The sequence below is a fragment of the Mycteria americana genome, chromosome 1 (genome assembly GCF_035582795.1).
Source record: "Mycteria americana isolate JAX WOST 10 ecotype Jacksonville Zoo and Gardens chromosome 1, USCA_MyAme_1.0, whole genome shotgun sequence".
Taxonomy (NCBI): Eukaryota; Metazoa; Chordata; class Aves; order Ciconiiformes; family Ciconiidae; genus Mycteria; species Mycteria americana.
Window position 1 is genome coordinate 212,859,370 of NC_134365.1, and position 19,841 is coordinate 212,879,210.

Below are 19,841 nucleotides of genomic sequence, written 5' to 3' on the forward strand. Positions count from 1 at the left end.
GTATGGCCATTCTTATACTTTATGATCTATTGGTGTTAATCACAGCCTCTCCGCACATCCTCTCTCTACTGTATGAGGCACTGAGATTTCAGCCACTCTGCTCTTTTCTGCTGCACAGTCTGGAAAAGCATTTCTAAATATGAGTTCCCTTTCCAGTGGATTTTTTATCATATCAAGCACATGCTGGGATGAGTGGGTGGGAAAACAGAGGAAGCCACTATTTCTTTAAAGGAGTCTTACATCAATATAGTTTAATCATTAAAAAGATCACCTCATTCCCTTGATCATCAATTATTGAGATGTAGTTTGGCTGCTTTTCATTTGGGTACGAAAGAAGCACATCATAATGAACGAGTTCTACTGAATCCAGTCCAAATTCCTTCCACTGGCCTTGAATTTGTTTGGCAAGAAGAAGATTCTGTTCAGTTCCTGCGAGGTGAGGCAACTTGGTAAACGAGCTAGAGTAAAACAGAACATAGCTAATAAGCAGCAAATACAGAGAAGCACAATAGTGAACTCACATCAGTGTGTATAAAGCTTATCTTCAAGCCACATGTGTGGAAAGTAAGGTCTTACAGTTAAAGTCTGAGCTGTATAACATGATTATCAGTCTGCAGCAGCATAAGCACAAAATGTAGTCAGAGCAGAGGATCTTTCCTGAGGCCTTAAGATAAGTCAGCTGAACCTTTCTCTTTGCGTAACAGAAATAACCACATCTACACACAAGCAATGAAAATCAGTGTCAAAGACATTCAGCAAAAGAATATGAACAGTATGCAAGGAGCAGAAATAGATCCAGAAAAGCTACACATTCAGAAAGGAGCTCTCCAAATAATTCTGGTATCTGATGATGGGTTTGTACATTGTTGGCATAACATGTACTAATAAGTTTAACTTGAAAATCATTATGTCAAATTATCTGCACAGATTTGTTCTTTTTTTCTTAATCAACAGCCTGAATAATAAAAGCCTTCTTAACAACATTTACATGCAGATCAGATATAACACATTATGGTGATAAATAGTCAGAAACAATATCCAGCCCCTCTGGGCTACCCTACACAAATCTGTCTAGAATTTATTTGGCCCACTGAAAAAATGAGTTATGGTGAACGCTGATGAGTCAGCCGGGTATAAGCACCAGCTTTGGATCCCCAACAGGCTCCTTGTTAATGGCTGCCCCACGGATGTCAGATACCATTAATTACCATTAATTAGTGGTACCAAATACCATGATTAGTACCACTTCAACCTGTTAGTTCAGCCTATTTTCAACCCATGTAAGAGCTTGTTCTTCAGTATGTACTTCCTCAGCTTCCAAATGAGAATGCTGCAGGAGATGATGTCCAAAGCCTTGTTAAGGTCAAGGCTGTTACAGCCACTGTAACATCTCCACTGATACACATAGCCAGTCATTTCTGTAGAGAAGACAATCACCCTGATCAGTAGTGATTTTGTCTTATTTATTTACAAATAGTAAAAAAATGCTGCCTGTTCCTAACTATCTTCGTGTCCTTCATGTGCTTGGAAACAGATTCCAGAAGGATGTTTGGTCACCCTTCCAGGGACTGAAGTGAAGCTGACCAGCCCACAGTCCCCCCAGGCTGTCCTTCTTGCCTTACTGAAAGATGGGCACAACATCAGCCTTTTTCAGCCACCAGGGACCTCCTTCAATCACCAGAACTTCTCATAGACAGCAGCCTTGCAATCATAACATCCAGGTCTTTCATGTGAAACCCACCTGGCCCCCTGGATTTGAATGCATCTACATTCTCATGTAGACCACAACCTTCTGCTCTCTGCTGTTGTCTTTTCCTCTCTTTAAACCATGCGGGTATGCACCGAGATCCGGAAGCAACCTTTGCCAAAGCTTGTTGCCTGTTTTCTTCTTGCACTTTAATTCTCTAAGTATTTTAAGTACCTTTTGATTCCTTAAGTACTCTAGTTTAAATACTGCATATGCCATCAGGAAAAATATACTGAAAAACACATGATGCCTTTTTTCAGTTTTACACTTCCAAACAGTTTCATCCTTTCCAGAGCTACGATTCAATGCTAAGGTCAAGGTGTCTGCATTTTCTAAGACTCATAGTTTGTTTTTCCCCACTTCATAAAAGCAGATTTAGTAGTTTAAAAAACTAAGAATATGGATCAAAATTCTCAAGTTCACATTTTTTTATGCTTTTAACAAACTTTTGCATAGTGTATTAATATAATTTTTCTGCAGTTCCTGCTTTTTATTTGAATTTAGGAAAAAAACCAGTATGAAGCATTTGGCCAATTATCAAAGCAAGCAGACAAACCAGACACCATGAATACCCTATGGCCAAGAAACTTTAGCATAATTGCAGAGCTATTTCATGCTGTCATCAATCTCAATGTTGCCCAGACTCTCACTCAAACATAATCTTCAGGAACTCTCCAATCTACTGAAAGCAACAAATACAAAATAAGAAAAGGCCTATCGACTTAAAAAGCTAATTGATGTTAGAAATGAAACCTTTTGGGCTTAGAATAAATGAACAGAAATCAAATTTGTCAGCAATCCTTGAATGTTTATGATGAAGCTGCTGACTTACATGCTGAACACCAACATGTTACTAGCCAGAGGTTATATTTGTTTACTTTTTGTGTGAATATATTTGTTCCTCTGTAGAAGATATAAATATGCACAAGAATGATTTTTTTTCATTTCCAGTGAAAGACACAGCAAAACAAGAGGGTACTTCTATATCCCTAGCATTTTAGATGTTTTGAAAGAACCGCATGGATGCAGTTTAATAACAATTACACCATGCAAGACTTAACCAACCATACACACACACTGTGCTTGGACAGGGCCCTTTACCTTCTGAAACAGAAGACAGGGTATAATGGGATCCCAAGCACCCAATTTAACAGCACAGTATCCAATATGGCCACACTAAAGGAATTATCGGTTATAACTATATATGCAACTCAGTGCCATGCAAACTTTGTATCATTTTTAATGCTACATTTTTAATATATTCATTTTCTACTTAGACTAGCTGCTCAAACTGAAAGTTTAAGGAGACACTAGAGAGATTATCAGTCAAATGTAATTAATAGCAGTGTATCCCAAATACAGTAAAATCATCTCAGTCTGAAACAAAGAAAAGTTATTCGATGTTAGAGCTTCAGACACTTGTGAGGAAAAACCAGACACTTACACTGCATTAAATCAAGACTATGGAAAACCATAATAAAAAAGCATGATAAGCACTGGCAGTAATGCAGCTTGAGGGAAGTACACTTAACAGGACAACCACCCCAAAAAGTAACTTCAAAAATGGGGAGGGGGGGAACAGAAGGGTTGTGAGTCTCTCCTGTCTCCTTCCCCCAGACATTCTGTACAAACCAAATACTTCGAAAGCATCTTAACAGCTCTGCTTTCAGAAGCTGTTCCTTGGAGCTGATGTTATCACTTTCTGGCTTTTGTGACTGATAAAATTATTCAAAACCCAAGATGTGCAGGGCTTACCGAAGGAATTGCTTGATGTTTTCTGCTTTCATTTCAGCCGCAAGTTTCTGTCTCACATTTTGATAGACATCTGAAGAGTATGGGGTTTTTTCGGTCGGTTTTGTAAACCATCCTGAAACACATTTGAAAAGCTTCCTACTTAGCAAGAACACCAGTCCTCACATGTTTGAGCCTATGTGCAACCTAAAGTACTGAACAGTCTCATGAAAACCGCAAGGATGCACAGGGCTTAGAGCACCCTCTGTCAGTGTTTGCTGGCTCAAACATGGAAGTGAAACAGAAAAGTAAAACATACTTCATTGACTGAATTGCCAAAAAAATGACATAATTAGAAAAGCACACCCTAAATCTCTGGTAAATACAGTCCCCTTTTTAAGGCAGATTTATCTGTTGTTAATTTTAAACTATAGTTTAAATTCTCAATTAACTGTTTGCAGTGGGAGGAGTGAACTCCTGATACACGTGATGAACTTCCCTTATTTAATTTATACATATATTTAAAAATTATGCATAAGCATATTTAAAGTGAAGGTCTAGGACCCAACAGCCACCCTGCCAGCATTATAGTAGTTACAGATTTGGGGAAGGGTGGGCTTAGTCTATTTAATAATTAAAGGAATAAAGTTAACTGTGACCCTAGTCATTTTAAAAAGTTAAAGATTTTTCAGGTGCCATAAACCCGAAAGGAGAGAGTATATCAACTATATGAATTTGTCTTTAAAAAAAACAAATCCTTTTACTATTACAGCTAGAAAATCCCAGACTGGGATAATTGTAATAATAAAGCCAAGTATATGTGCTGTCACATGCACAATACATATGACCTGTTAGACTTAAATGCTATTGTAGTAACACTCTGAACATAACAGCGATACTGGATCAGACCAAAGGTCCATCTTTCCCAGTATCCTGTTTTGGAGCATGGCCAAAAGATGATGTTCAGAGAAATGTGTAAGAATAGCACAAGCACCAGAAATTTGCAGGTCAGGGATCTCCTAAATCAAACTAATGTTTTTTTCATATTTAATAGCCCTCATGGATTTTTCTTTCATGCTTTAGCCTTAGGTGTGTGCTACAATGCAAGTTTAAAAGGGACAGCTGCAGACATGCAATTTTAGACTTAAAATCAAATGCTGCAAGTGACTGCAGAAAAGAATCTAATGTTCTAGTGAAGTTCATTGTACATGATAGAAAATTCAGCAACTCCACTCCTGGCTGTCAGTCAAAACTCCTCCTCCCCTACATTCTGCCCTTAATTTCTAACATAGCAACTGAATAGGAGCATTTAAATAGATCTTCAGTAAAAAACAGGAAATACAAATTAAAAAAAATCCTGGATGTTTTGCAATCACAAGTCTCAAACTCTTCTATTAATCTCTCCTCTTTTAACATCTGACTGCCCATTACGGGAAGCTGTCAGTTCACCAGGGCTCATCTTGGGCTGAAGCATGCAGCTGTTACATTCCTCACTCCCTAAAGACCAAGACTGCTAGAGAGAACAACCTCTTAGAAAAACAGTGGGATGAGTATTTTATAACGTCCCTAAAAAGCAGTAAAAGCTCCCTGATGGGGAGTTAATCACAGCAGGAGTCGCACATAAGTATCTGCAGAGGGCAAAGGCTGCGGGCTGAGCCCCGGTGGCTCTGTACTCACCTGCAAGAAAGCCCAGCAAGAAACAGCCCAGCAGCCCGGGGCAGCCTAGCCATGTGCAGAGGGTGGCCTTGCTCCCGGCCATACGGGCATCGGTGGCCGGCAGCTCTGCAGGCTGCCAAGAGGGCAGGCAAACAGCTGCCTTCCTCCTCCTCCTCCTCTCTCTCCTCCTCCTCCTCCCGCCCTCAGCCTCAGGGCTGCCCCCGCTTCTGTGATTCTCAGCTCTCCTCCTGCCTAACCAGCCTTAATCCCTGGATGATGATGATACGATTTTCCGAGTGCAATAAAAGACTTTCATTTCTTGGTCTCACCCCACAAGACAGCTTGTGTGTAGCTGCATGCGTATCTCTGTAACAAATACGCATCTAGACTGTGCATAAAGCAATGCATAAGTACTATTTTAAAGGCTAATTTCTATAAATTATCAGGACTTTCTGTTTTTGTAAGTTCCTGTTTTAGGCTTAATCACAATCAGTATTTGTTCCAGTGGAAGTGGCCAAGAGATGAAGTGGAGGAAGGGAAAACTTGTTTTCTCTTTACCAAGGAAGCACTGAATTGCTCCCCTTTGTAATCCATGGTTACATTAATCCTTGGCAAGTGATGAATGCTTAGAGCAGCTCAGAATACAATTTAGATTAGCCAGTGGGGACGCTTCCAGGCGTCATCCAATTTGCAATTGGGAAAAGTTGCAAAATTATTTTCTATATTCTCCAGCTTTTTATATTTTGGATTACAAGGTTCTTAGGATCAAGTTTTCCTAGTCTAATTCAGCCAACTCCATCAGTATCTCATGGGAAAGGACACAACTTCAGCCCAGGGAATAGTTAAGATACTTTCATAGAATCATAGAATCAACATATTTTGTACAAACTTACCCTGACCCTGCACATCACTCCCTGCTGGTGAGTTCCTGCACGGCTACGCGGAAGCCAAGACTGATCATTCTGGAACTGAGGACCTGCCCATCTGAGACCAGTTATCTGGCTGAAGGGAGGAGAGCTTTTCTGGGAGCCTGGACATGCTCTGAGTTCTTACCACTCACTCCCAAAAGAGTCCGAAGTAGATACATCTTGTGAAAGAAATGGCAGTGCTCCAGGTATCAAAACTTTCTTAAATAGACGAGGTTGAGCTGAAAATATTCAGAAACAGCCGAAAAGACTGATTAATGTCCTAATTACTTCACTAAGGCTTTTCAGAGATTACAGAAGAATTACACCATCTGGGTATTCTGCACCAGTCCCAGCCACTGTCTTCAGCATACGTCTGGATGTCTTTGTTCAAACGATAAGCACGTCCAGTTTTGTGATCTTTTTTCCTGTCATTTCCCAACTGCTCATAAGCCATCACAAATTCTGAACAGCAAGGACTTTTCACACCAACTTCTCACTTGACATATACAAACAGATGGAATTCCACCTACGGAACTTATAAAGAATGAGCATATTGATGTATTATTAGCATTTATACAGCACCACAGGTGTAGGACTGGCACATAATAGACAGTAAAGTGACAAGGGCTTTTGGAGATTACTATCTAAATTAGACCTCACATAATGATAACATCAGTGGAGGAAGAAGGTAAGAATAGCAACAGTGAGAAAGTAAAAAATGTATTTATTTCTATCCGACATCTTTTTAAAGTGATAAGGGCATCAGCAATGCTGAGGTTGAACAACAGCAGCAACCAAGTGGCTTCTTCCACTTAAAATACAGTCCTAATACTACTAGTTATTAGTTGTGGCATGTTCTTACATTCCATGGATTGGCCACCAGTGGAATATATTATCTTCGATTTAAATTCAAGTTTAACATACAGTATAAATCTATGCCTTCAATCACATGCCCTCCACAACAGGACAGGGGCAGGAAATAAGATAAAAAAGCTCATGGGTTGAGATAAAAACAAGGACATCACTTGCCAGTTACCATCACAGGCTTGGGGAAAAATAATTTAAGACTCGACTTGGGGAAAAATAATTTAATTTATTGCAAATTAAAATACACTTGGGTAGTGCGAAACAAAGACAAAAATTAAAACAACATCTTCTCCCACACCGCACCCAGTTTTTCCAGCTTAACTTTACTTCTCCACTCCTGACTCCTCTATGCCATAGAGCTGCCATAGATGACACAGGATCTACGGGAGGCCTCCTGGGACAAGGCCAGATACCCTAGGATAGCTAAAGTGTGCTAGGCACCTAACTTCAAGAACTTGAATTATTCTGTACAGGGAGTGTTCAGTTCCTAACAGAAAAATACCCAGTGCCATTTGGGAGCTTGTAGAGTGTCTGAGACCTCTAGACAGAGCAGACCAGTGCAGGGCAGCATTTATAGCAGGCCTGCCCTGTTCAGGTGCAGCGGCTACAGGTCAGATGTGACTTCTCACAACACCTAAAGTGACACTGCAGAGCCTATTTTCAGACAACTGAATCCTGCTCTGTGCAGCCAGGTGGGAGCTAACTGTCCATAGATGGAGCCAGTGGAGTTCCAGGCACTACAACTGGAATTAAAATAGATATTTAGTGCAATTTCAGATGCCTTAGTGTATTCCACCTGGGTATGCATTTTTCCCAGGTCCAGTATTCTGCCGATTCCGTGTAGATTCATAGGATATTGGCCTTTCAGACAGCCAAAGTGGCACTAGGTCAGTATGTTAAACACCTGAATGGCTCCCCAGTGTTTACACACCACATTTATTTGTCTGCACCCTCATGCTGGGCTCCACCTCCCCCTGCCCCAGCCCTGACAGCAAGGAGGAGGCCAAGGGGAGGTGGGGTGGGCTGGGGGCGATGAGGGGCTGTGATGTGACTGCAGCCCCAGGCGAGGGGCTGTCCCCACACAGACAGGAGCAACAGCAGGCTGGCTGTGTCGGCCATTTTCCTCATGGGCCTGGACTTACCATCTGTCCTTCTGCACTGGAGTAAATCTGAAGAGCAACAGCCTTTTTTCCCTGGGCAGCCGAGGGCCGGGCCTTCCATCAGCCCCTGGCACCCCCCTGCCCCGGTCCTGCAGCGGCTCTGTCACAGCAGGCAGAACGTGGGCAGGGGCCGTGTCACAGGGGGGTCGGTGACACGGCCGGCCCAGGGAGGGTATAAAAAGGGCTGCGGGGTGAGCCAGCCTGGGCCGGGGGCGAGCCGGTGGAGGAGCAAAGGCTGAGGTGAGAGGACAGGGGAGAGGGCAGGGAAGGGGACGGCTGGGCCCCGGGCAGGGAGGCAGGGCTTGCCTGTGGTGCAACGTTAGTGGCTGCTCTTCCTTTGCCTTCTGGGCCAGAAGAGGACGCGACCGGACCATGGCACACTCCTGTCCTCAGCCACTCGGCTGGAGAGATTCGCAACTTTCTACATAAAGATATCGGACATCAACATAAAGATAAGGAATCAAAATAACACCTGGCTGGTGCCATTTTGAGCTATGTGCTCCTGGCACCAGCCCCAACAATGTAGTGGCCATGTCACAGCGGGCAGCAGGCTGGTGGTGGGGTTGGTGACATGGCCACCCCAGCATGGGTGTCTCTGGGCTGCCAGGGAGACGTGGGACTGACAGCCTTGGCCTGAGGCTGGGAGAGCCCTGGGCAGGGGCTGCCCATGGTGACCGAGGGTGGCTGCTCCCCTTGTCTGTGCATATTGTCCTATTTTTCACAGCCTCAGGCCCAGACGGACACAAGTAGACCCTGGTGCACTCCCGTCCCCTCCCTCCTCAGCCACTCAGCCGGAGATTTCTGCAGCTTTCTGCAAAGCCCTTGACCTGAGGACAAGGAAGCACACACAGCCCCAGTCTGCACCGTGCCACGGCCTCACAGGCAGCGGGGAGCTCCTCACAGCCGTGGACAAGGGGAGCTCCGCGACACCCGCCTTCTCCGTCCAAAACTGACCTCGAAATCAAGTTTCTGGTTTATGAACCCATTGGCTGGCTCTTCTGGTTTGTGTGGGGGTTTGGGGAAACATTTGGGCCTTTCCTTATGATCCTTATTTCCTTAATGTATTTATATATATGTGTATATATAATACATAATGTGCAATATATACACATACATAAATACACAGGTATTTATACATGTAAAGTGTGACTATGTATAAATAAATATATATTTACACACATTTGTACACTCACATATATATATATCCAGGAGTGTCTCTACGTACATCTGCATATTGTTCCATGTGAGCACTTCCTGATCTAAAGGAAGCGGGGAGCCAATGAGAGGGTGCTCTGGGATCACGTGGGTATGGCGGTTTCAAAACGTACCGACTGGCCAATCACAGAGCCGTATGGAAACACGCGGGGCGCGAGCCAGGAGTCACGTCCTTAAGTCAGTCCGAGGAGGAAGGATGTCGCGGGCATTCGCTGTCCTACGGGCTCCACCCAGACCTCGCTACAAGGCCATTTGCTGTTGAGCACACAGCTAGGAAGTTTTGCGCTCCATCTCTGGTAATTTTCGCCTGAGGCCATCAAAGGAGAACTTTTCACTGTCTTACCTGTTCTGTCTCAGAAAACACCCGTTATCCATGGAATCCCTTATAGATTCACATACAGATGCATATGGCTGCTATTCTGAATTTCTTGATTGAAATATTATCACACGTGGCATCAAATCCAGGGCAGGCTTTTACTGAAGATTTTTTCCAATCTTTCATTACCCAGGTTTAAAAAAACCCCTCAAATTCTCAGAAAATTATAAATCTAAGTCTATGTCAATAATACAATGCCGGTATCTTCTTAATATCTGAGTAACTTCTCAAAATCACAGAAGAATCTAAGTTTCACCAAAATATATAAGCCCATTTTTGTGATTCAGATGTCTCTGGGCAGACTATGTTGTGAGAGCTGGCATAGCAGGCTTTTAATTCCCATGTAAGGGACTATGTCAGGGAATCTCATTTGCTGCCTTTCTGTGATTCTTTTTATTATCATTTGGCTCAATGAGATTGCTAATTACATCATACGATGCAACTAAGGTACCCAATTAGAATACTGTCTAGATGAGACTCTGAGCCTTAAGCTCACTGGCAACGTAACACCTATGCTGTTGTTTCCTCTCCTCCTGCTCTGATTTTTTGAGCTAGATCTGTCCCAGAAATGTCAATGGAGATAAAGGAAGTGCATAAAACTCATGTTCTGCAAAGTCGAGTGTGACATTCTCATGTTAATCAGAAAGTGTTGAGAAAGATACTGGTTTACAACAGGAAGAGTATTATAAAAAGATCTGCCATGATAAATGTTAGTCCTGGTGCAACACGTATCGCTTGGAGGGGTTGAAGTAACACACCAGGCCAGGCGCAGTGCAGGGCTCACTGGGTTAGACTGGACTAGGCTAAATGGAAAGCTGCCTTTTCCCAGTCTGTCACCCAAGGGTACAAAGAACGCAGAGGAGAGAGTTTTGAATTCAGTTTGGAGCAAAGTCCTTCCTCAGAGTTGAAGCCTGATTCAAATCCCTACAGTTCACGGTTAAGACACCTCTCACGAGGGATTATTTTCTGACCTATGATGCAAAACCACTAAAATAATAGTTTGCCTCAACTCAGTTACTTTTTTATAACTGTGAAATCAAGTCACTTAATCACACTAGGAATGCCTGATTGTTCTGTTTCAATCCCAGCACGGTCTGTGAAGCTGATGACTCGTATTTCTGTGGTACCAAGCTGGGGTTTCGCAGTCCCCATATGACTTGCGAACCTATCTTCCCTTATTGCTGATCAGTATTTTCATATCCTACTCGTACTATATACCTCGATAGATGCGCAGGGCTTCTTCACAGGGCATTGAGTGTCGTTCAAATGATAAACTCTAAAGACTGTTTTCTGTGCGTTTGTGGACCACATCTTTTATGACCCAGAGTACTACATTTTGTGGGTTGTGCTAGAGAGCCTGACTCTATTGCATTATGTGTCTGTTAAAAGTGTTGGTAAACCAGCAAAGAATGGGCCAAGCAGGCATTAGAGGTGAGACTCGCCTCATTTCATTTAGTTACATACAATGCCAGTTTCTCACCTTCTGAAGAAGGCTTCCTATTTCAGAAATCAGGGGTGAGAAACAGGTGCTTTTTAGGTACAAATCATTTGACCTGCTTCAGACATTGATTTAGGACGAAACAAGTTATACCTTAAAAGTGTTTTTTTTCTTTCCTCTAGAGTGATTCTTGGACATAATGTGGATGTAAGCATGGAAGTGTGAAGTTCAGTGAAAGGAATCCCATTCTAGCAGACTATGAGCCATATAAGGGGTCCTACGTTGCATATGCTTAAGTCATCTTAACTTATTCTAGCCATCTTTCTATTATAGCTCAGATTAACACTTTGTTTTATACTGAACTAGAGCTGATCTTCATGAATGCTGTTGACCAATGCAAAACGCTTAACTCCATTAAAAGAAGCGGCTGCTCAGAATTTGCCATGATCTCTCTGCATATGCAGTCTTCAAAAAGCGATGCAGATAAAAAATGTTGTGCTGCTGTATAAGATTTCTACGATAGTCATGAACAAGGTTAGAAACAATGAGCTGTATTCACAGTTGCGGTGGGTTAACCTTGGCTAAGGGCCACAGTCCCACCCTGCTGCTCGCTCACTCCCCCTCCTCAAGGGGACGGGGGAGAACAGAGGATGAAAACGCTCATGGGTCAAGATAAAGACGGGGCCTTGCCGACCAGCTACTGTCACGGGCAAAACAGACTCGACTTGGGGAAAATTAATTTAATGTATTGCCAGGTAAAATAGATTTGGGTAGTAGGAAACAAGGACAAAAATTAAGACAACAGCTTCCCCGCCCTTTGTTCCCAGGCTGAGCTTCGCTCTTTCACTCCTGACTCCGCCGACACCCCCACCCCGGACGGCACACGGGGATGGGGAGTGGGGGTCATGGTCAGGCCCTCACCGCCCCTCTCTGCTGCTCCCTCCTCCTCGCTCTGCTCCCCTGCTCCTGCCTGGGCTCTCCACAGGCTGCAGTTCACTCGGGCCATATCCAGCTGCTCCGTGTGGGGTCCTCCACAGGCTGCAGTGCGGGTACCTGCTCCACCATGGCCTCGTCCCCGGGCTGCCGGGCAACGCCGGCTGCAGCGCCTGGAGACCTGCTCCTCCCCCTCCTCCTCCTCTCCCCTTGGTGCTCACACCCCTGTTTCTCGCTTTTTCTTGTTTCTTCTTTCTCCTCCCTCCTCTGCTCTTTCAGCATATTTCTCCTTTCCTAACCATGTTTTCACAGCAGCACCACCAACTGGCTGATGAGCCCAGCTGTGGCTGTGGAGGGTCTGTCATGGAGCCAGCTGGGACCGGCTGTGTCTGGCACTGGGCAGCCCTGGCCTCTCAGGCCTCTTCAGGGCAAAACCATGCCAGCCACAAGTTTCCCTCTCCTCTCCTCTCTGATTAACATTGCTGCTTTGCTGTGTGGTCTTCTATATCCTTCTTGACCCTGGAGGCCCAAGAAAGAGGAGAGAAAGTATCCAGAAGAAAGCTGTGCTGTAACTTGTGCCTCTGCTTGGACCAGTTAAAAAAGCTAAAAAGCTGTGGGAGTGGCAAGAGGAAAGGGATGTGCTGTGAGGAGGGAAAAGTGAGTTGCTGTGGCATCAGGTAAGGCCATAAAGGGATCTTGAGTGTGGGCTGACTGAGGAATCACTTTATTGTCATGTTGTGGCCTGAAGAAAAGAGCTGGAGATGTCATCCTCCTGTGGCCAGGCGAAACTGCAATGCAGGAGGCAAAAGCAGCTTGCAGGGTGTGCTTAGGAGAGTGAGAATCTGTATAATAAAGTGGCTAAGCAGGGATTAAAAGGAGCAGGAGAAATCCCACCGTCTGTCTTGCAGACCTATTCTTAATTTTGTGCTTTTGGATCCTGTCTTACACTGATGACAATGACTACCATTTTTTTTAAGTTTGGACATGGTAATACTGAGTGGGTGGAAAAGAACAGAGATCTTGGGTGCCCTGGATTGATCCATGCATCAATGGAGATGTTTGAGCAGTTTCCTTGTATTTCCTTGGCTGTCTGATGGCGCAGACATACCAGAGCAAGAGTGGGAGTTTGGTATAAATGGCAGGGAAGTTTGTTACGCAGAAGAGCCCTAGAGTTACAACACTTCCCTCAGAAAGTTAAGTCCTCTGTGAAAAAATCCTCATTCTGACTAGGTTAAGGTGCTGTAGTTATTGGCTAATCTGGGCTGATCTTTTATCTCCTAAACTCCTTCAGGTCTTGTGAACGAGTGAAATATTCACTAGGAAAGAAAGTGACAGTCTTCATAAACCAGTCCTGCAAACTTATCCTGTCACATCCAAGTCCACCATCTTCAGCTGGCATAGAAAAGTCACGAACTTCACATATGTATTGCTTGGACTTATTACTAAACAACTGCGCCTTCAACTGTTTTCAAGCAAGTTTTGTTGTAGTCCTACTGCAGTGTTGAATAAAGCCACATTGTGAAACCTCCTGTTCTCATAAATTGGAAATTTTGGGTTCTTTCCTGCCCTAAATTCTTGAAACATTTATTCTTCTTTCCCAGCTGAATAAGGGAATATTTGCTGCTTCTTCCATGGACCTGTTGGAGCGGGTCCAGAGGATGACCACAAAAAAGATCAGAGGGATGGAACACCTCTCCTATTGGGGAGAGAGTTGGGGTTGTTCAGCCTGGAGAAGAGAAGGCTCTGGGGAGACCTTTTTGCAGCCTTTCAATACTTAAAGGGGGCTTATAAGAAAGATGGGGACAAAGTATTTAGTAAGGCCTGTTGCAATAGGACAAGGGGTGATGGTTTTAAACTAAAAGAGGGTAGATTCACACTAGATATAAGGAAGACATTTTTTACGATGAGGGTGGTGAAACACTGGACCAGGTTGCCCAGAGAGGTGGTAGATGCCCCATCCCTGGAAACATTCAAGGTCAAGTTGGACGGGGCTCTGAGCAACCTGATCTAGTTGAAGATGCGCCTGCCCATGGCATGGGGGTTGGACTAGATGACCTTTGAAGGTCCCTTCCAACCCAAACCATTCTGTTCCATTCTATGAATCAGCTTGGAATGCTGTGGAGGCCAGTGTAAGGAGTGACATTACTACACAACAATTTTTGTTGTCCCTCTTGGATGATATCTATTTTATACACAGATATTTGAAATTGCTTGCTGATACATTGCAAAAGTATCCCTGAACTATCTCATCTACATACTTCCTGGAAAGATGAGAAAAACAGCATATAAAGGGTAAATAAATACCAGTCACCCAGGCAAAAAAGAAGTTTTGGCTTCATAACAGTTTATAGATGCTGCTGGCTTCCCTTTTGGAAGGGGGAACAGGGTGCAGCAATCCAGATGCTTCTTAAAGAATGTGGGGAGAGAGCAGCTAGAACTAAGTTTTCCAAAAGAAGGGAGGGGGAATAATGCTACCCCCTCCTATACCAGCTTCCATTTTCCTCAGTGCCTGGGCTGGAAGTGGGGGTTCTCTTTAGCATTGTTTTGCTGCTCCTTTCTTGTCCCCCTCTTTTTGTTTCTGTATCTCCTTTACTTTCTCCCCTTTGCTGGTACTATCAGTTCCAAGATATGCAGCATAAGGAATGCAGTATCTATCCTGCATGCTCACTGTTTCCTGAGTCTTGGGACATGGCCTAAATAATCCACTATACACATTACTAAAATACAAAGCCAAAGTTGTAGTATCATGTCTTACAAATGTTCCTCAGAATAACTGGAGCCAAAGAAAAATGAGCCTGACATGGTGAGATCTGAAGTACAGCATGCCCGGAATGCAAAGTCACATCTGTGAGGAGGTGGAAGAAGCTGCTCCAAACCAAACCTCATCTCACTCTTAGCTGTTACTGAGCATCTCACTTAGCAGCCAAGGAGAGAGCTCAGAGCTGTTAAGATGATCAGTATCCCATAAGACTCACCTGTCTGAGTCACTTCCTGACCAAATCAAAACCATATCTATCAGCCACCCTATTCTTCTACATGGGGCTTTTCCTGCTAGAACTAAGGTATTATCAATGCGAGATACTGCTAAGACTGCTTCTCTAGTAATAGTTGGGTGTTTTATTCAATGCTGAAAATACCAACCTTAGCCCAAGTTTAATCAAAGTGAAGACTTGAGGCTGATGGGAGATAAAACCGGTCCTAAAATTAGGACCTAATTAGGTAGTCACAAAAATTATGCAAGACAAGCTATGTGAAAAGATTATGAGGAAAAGAGATTTCTTTTCTCAGACCAGGTGACAAAACTGAAAGAAGGTCCAAAACACAGACAAACTCCTGAACACGCAGTACTTCTTCAAATTAATATCACTTTTAAAACTAGCAAGAAAACTATCAGCTACTGCATAGGCCTCATATTGAGCTCAGGAGTGGTGAGAATTGCACATGTTGAGAGTGAAAACAAGAATGAGGCTCAGCTGAAGTTAGCAGAACTTGAAGATAGCTACATATAATCTAGTGAGTTAAAAAAAATAAAATAAATATCCCTGGAAAACTAGAAAAGCTCCAAAAATGGCAAAGATACACATGCCAAATGCAAAACTAGCATGCGTTTGTTTTTTGAATGCATAATTATGCTATGCAGCCAATTAGCAAAACCAGCAACAGTACATAAAAATACATAATACACAGAACAAATGCCAGGGCTCATAAATTGTAGGTTGTAGCTGCTCAGCAACTGGGCCCCAAAGGTTAATATCTGCAGCAAGAAAGATATGCTACTGTTGTGCTGCTTGACCTATTGTTTGACTAAAGGTTGAACTTGTGGCTTGACAGATCAAAGGGCCCTGGTTTGTGGGAAAGGCAGCTCTTTGCAGGAAAAATGGCAACAGGGGAATGTTCAACTGCAATTTCAAATCAGTAGTTTCCTTCTGACTCTGCCTCTCAGACCCCCAGAACTCTCGCAGAGCCTCTGCAGTCTATCTGACTGCCAGATTAAAAGAGTAGTAGATTTTAATGCTTTGAGTCAGAGTCTCTGTTATCTTGAACTTCAGGAGTCTATTATCAGATTCCAGCTAAAATAAAGTTTACATTGCTGGCAGCTGACAAGTTCAGCTTGCAAACTTTGACCCTTTCTTCTACAAGAGGAATGCACCCAGTGAGGCAGAGAGAGTAAAGGACTGTGCATTGAACATAAACCAAATTATATCTTCCAGCATGTACAAGAAGTTTCTCAAGAAGACAGAGCCAGCCTCTTCAGTGGTGCATGGCAGGAGGATGAGAAACAACAGTCATAAACTGAAACAAGAGGTTCTGTCTGGATATAAGGAAAAGCTTTTCCATCATGAAGGCAGGGAAGCACTGGAATATGTTGCACAGAGAGGCTATGCAGTCTCCATCCTTGGAGATTTTCAAGACTGGACTTGATAAAACTCTGTGCAACCTGGTCTGACCTTGGAGCTCACCCTGCTTTGAGCAGGATTTTGGACTAGAGACCTCCTGAGTTCTCTTCCAACTCTGTGATCCTATGATTGTGTGATATCCTTCCATTCATTACAATCCCCTGCCCTGGGGAGCTGCTGTCCATCAAGTGAAAGAATACAATTTACTCTGACTCCAGCTGTGAGAGTTGGCTGCTCTGCTCCACCACAGTATTGTCTGTACTCCAGCAGCACGTTTCAAACTGCTCATACAAGGCAGAGATGAGCACAGGTCCCATCTCAAAGATCTTGAATACCAGTGATTGCTCTGCCTCAGCTAAACCAACATTTGAAGTAAGATCTGTGTTGACAGCATCTTAATTTAGAAATTATGCTGCCAGGTCAACAGACTTTCCAGCCAAAGTAACATTGACATTGCTGGTTTCATGATAGCAAGGATTCATTTTAATACAAGTACAGTTTCTACCTTTTCCACACATAGGTATGCTTTCATTTCATTTGATTGAGACTCTTAGTGCATGGGAGCACTTTGTGCTCCATTGTATGGAGCTCCATTGTATGGAGCTCTTTAGAAAATTTTGACAGCATCCAATTTGTGATCATAGGATAGGAAGTACTTTCTTCAAAAAATACCATTCCTTTTTCATTTCACCTCCAGATTCTTTAATGTAATTGCTCAAATCGGAAAGGATGCTCTCAACAACGCCACTGTGCCAGCCAGGTTCCTCCCTCTGCTTACTAAATACTTCTAAAGCTCTTGTCTTGTAATTAAGTCATCTGCTGCTGTATATAAATCAATGACTTAGTGAGTTTATCTGCAGTAACTGTAAAAGCCAAATGAGTGTTTGCAAGGAGCTGTCTGGAATTAGGATCTTAGTTCTTCCAAGTATTAATTACAGCATATTTAGAAAATAAAAGATCTGAAAAATGATTCTAGTAAACAACTCTGCTAAGGCCATCTCTAGCTGAAAACATCTGTAGTTACATGAACAACTGGCTCATGTTAGATGATCAATAAATCAAGTGTGTAAATTTGACACACTTAGTTGATTTTGGGTTTTGTTCATGTTAACAATGGAATTATTTTTTTTTTACTTAATTCAACAGTCTTTGTTGGCCAGTTCCTATGGAATAATATCAAAGCTTGAGAGCCAAAACACCTAATCTGGTCAACAGCACTTGGCAGTGTTAAGTGAATTTCAACTCACTGTAGAAGTCTAGGAAAAAAAAGACTTCTTTATGTTGTTTGAAGTTCTACTTCGCTAAAGGAGAATTAGCACACAAACCTTATCTTGACTTCTTGTATAGGAAAGGATTTCACACTCAAGGCTTAAGTTAGCTAATAGCTATGCCCCTGAGATACCCTGGCAGATCTAACAAAAACCACAGATGCTTAAAAAGTAGTTATCCCTGTATCTGGCTTCTCATTGTCTGCCTTTCCTTAGCAGGCTGCTTCATAGCATACACCGCCTTGCTCATGCGGCTGGTTCAGACAGTTTTTTGAGCTCTGAGAATCAATGGACTGGAAATGTTTCTCAGTGCAGCTACAAAGTTTGCAAGGACATATTAACAGACAATGCTTTTAATGCATATTACTTATTTATTTAACCATTGTTCCCCACTTGTCTGGTAGGAACTAGATGTTTTCATTTGCTGGCACATGTCAGTTGGCCTGATTTTGTTCATAAACATGAAATGTGACCCTTGCTTCACTGTGTCATCCTAGTAAATAAGTCATGTGAAATGACATTTCTCAGTGCATATACAACTATTTTTTCATTTTTTGCTTTGTGTTTAGAACTCATAATCCTAGTGACACATACAGGAAATGGACAGCTACATATGCATATGCATATATTTTGACATATGGCTTGGACAGCTGACTGCAAATCATGTAGCTTCAGTAATTAGCTATGTAGGCTTTGCCCTTTGCTGTCCAGTAATGACACCAGCAACTTCTGCCTGGAATAGTGTCTGAGGAACTGAAGGCTGCAGTGGCTATATCTAGACTCCACAGAAGACTGACAAGAAGAAATGATTTAGGGAGAAGAATGTTCTTATCAGAATTTTCATAGAAGTTCTTGAAGTCTAAAAAGCACCTTTATTTTGAATTTAAAAACCAATCAAGAACTTCAGAATGTGCCATAATGTGTCTAAATGCTAGATGCTGGCATGTCTAACTTAGGGCTTGCAGAACTAGACACCTGTGCTTCCTTTCTCACAGAAACAAAGGAGTCTGAGGGTATACTGAGGTACAAGTGCAGACAGCTTAACATGGAATACCTATCACGCTGTCGTTATTGCCACCTGCTGTCTGTCTTTCCCTCTCTCAACAAGTCCCAGATAAAGACACAAAGATGTCTTGGCAGCTCTTGAAGAAGCTGTTGAACAGGCACAAGTTGCAGCACAGTATACTGAGGTGTATGGGTGCTGGTTTGTCATAACAATTTTGTAAATTGTGCTCGTTTTCTGTAGTGGGGCCAGTAACATCCAAGATGATGCTGGATTAGCTAAGGATAAGAATCACAGTGGCTGTCTCAAGAGAAGTCAGCACCAATTATTAGGCTTCTCAGAATGGAGAACAGAAGAGCTTCGTGCTGACAAGTGAGTGGGGAAACACCCCCACCGATAGCATGGAGCATAATGTCTTTGACCTCAAATCCCTTTGATAAATGACTGGGTTAGGGCTTGGGGAAAAAGCTGGACTGAGTCCATCTGAGGATCTTCTTCTCTCAAAAAATTAAGCAAAGCTCCATTTCCTTTTAAAATTCAACTCCTACAGGTTTGGTTAGCACTGAACAAATATGGATCACAAAGCAGACCCAAATCTGGGAGAAGGCACTGGACAGTTTGAATCCCACCTTACCAAAACATCACTTAAACCATCGTGTTACAACCAGCCTTATGGGTGCTTCCTCTCTCTGGACCAATTAGCCTTGCATTTTTTGTGTGCAAGGAAACAGAATCAATAGGAGAGGGACAACTTCTGTCCCTATATCCTATTCCCTGCAGTGGTTAGGGGACAGCCCACAGATTTTTTTTTTTAAATGGATGTTGCTGTAGTTTAAGAGTGTAACTACCTCTGTATTTTGTGAGATGCTGGGCCCTGACATTGTATATGATCTGCCAGCTATTGCCAAAAAGGGTCCTAATTAAACTGAAATGAAACAATGCTATGGTTAGGCCAGAGATCAAAAAATTATGTCTTCTGGGCTGAGAGAAAAAGTTGGTGATGAAGCTTACAGATCATTTAGGGAAAGATCTCAACAATTTCGGAGTTTGGTGCTTCAGTTCTGCAATAGGAGGATACATCCTCCTTCACAAGAGAAAAATACTCTTTTTGTATCCAGCTGGTCAACAGAAGCTGTTTATTG

The 19,841-nt window shown here is 42.9% G+C and overlaps 1 protein-coding gene across 1 annotated transcript in view; it reads right to left on the minus strand.

Annotated features, from left to right (window-relative positions):
• LOC142405036 (N-acetylated-alpha-linked acidic dipeptidase 2-like) overlaps positions 1–5,244 on the minus strand; it is a 34,195-nt gene extending 28,951 nt beyond the window's left edge. Inside the window, exons 1-3 of the mRNA XM_075492027.1 lie at positions 5,156–5,244; positions 3,503–3,614; positions 272–458 (exon numbers count right to left, since the gene is read on the minus strand). Of these exons, the coding sequence (XP_075348142.1) occupies positions 272–458; positions 3,503–3,614; positions 5,156–5,237 (381 nt within the window). The 5' untranslated portion in view covers positions 5,238–5,244. The remainder of the gene's footprint in view (positions 1–271; positions 459–3,502; positions 3,615–5,155) is intronic.
• Positions 5,245–19,841: the final 14,597 nt, after the last annotated feature.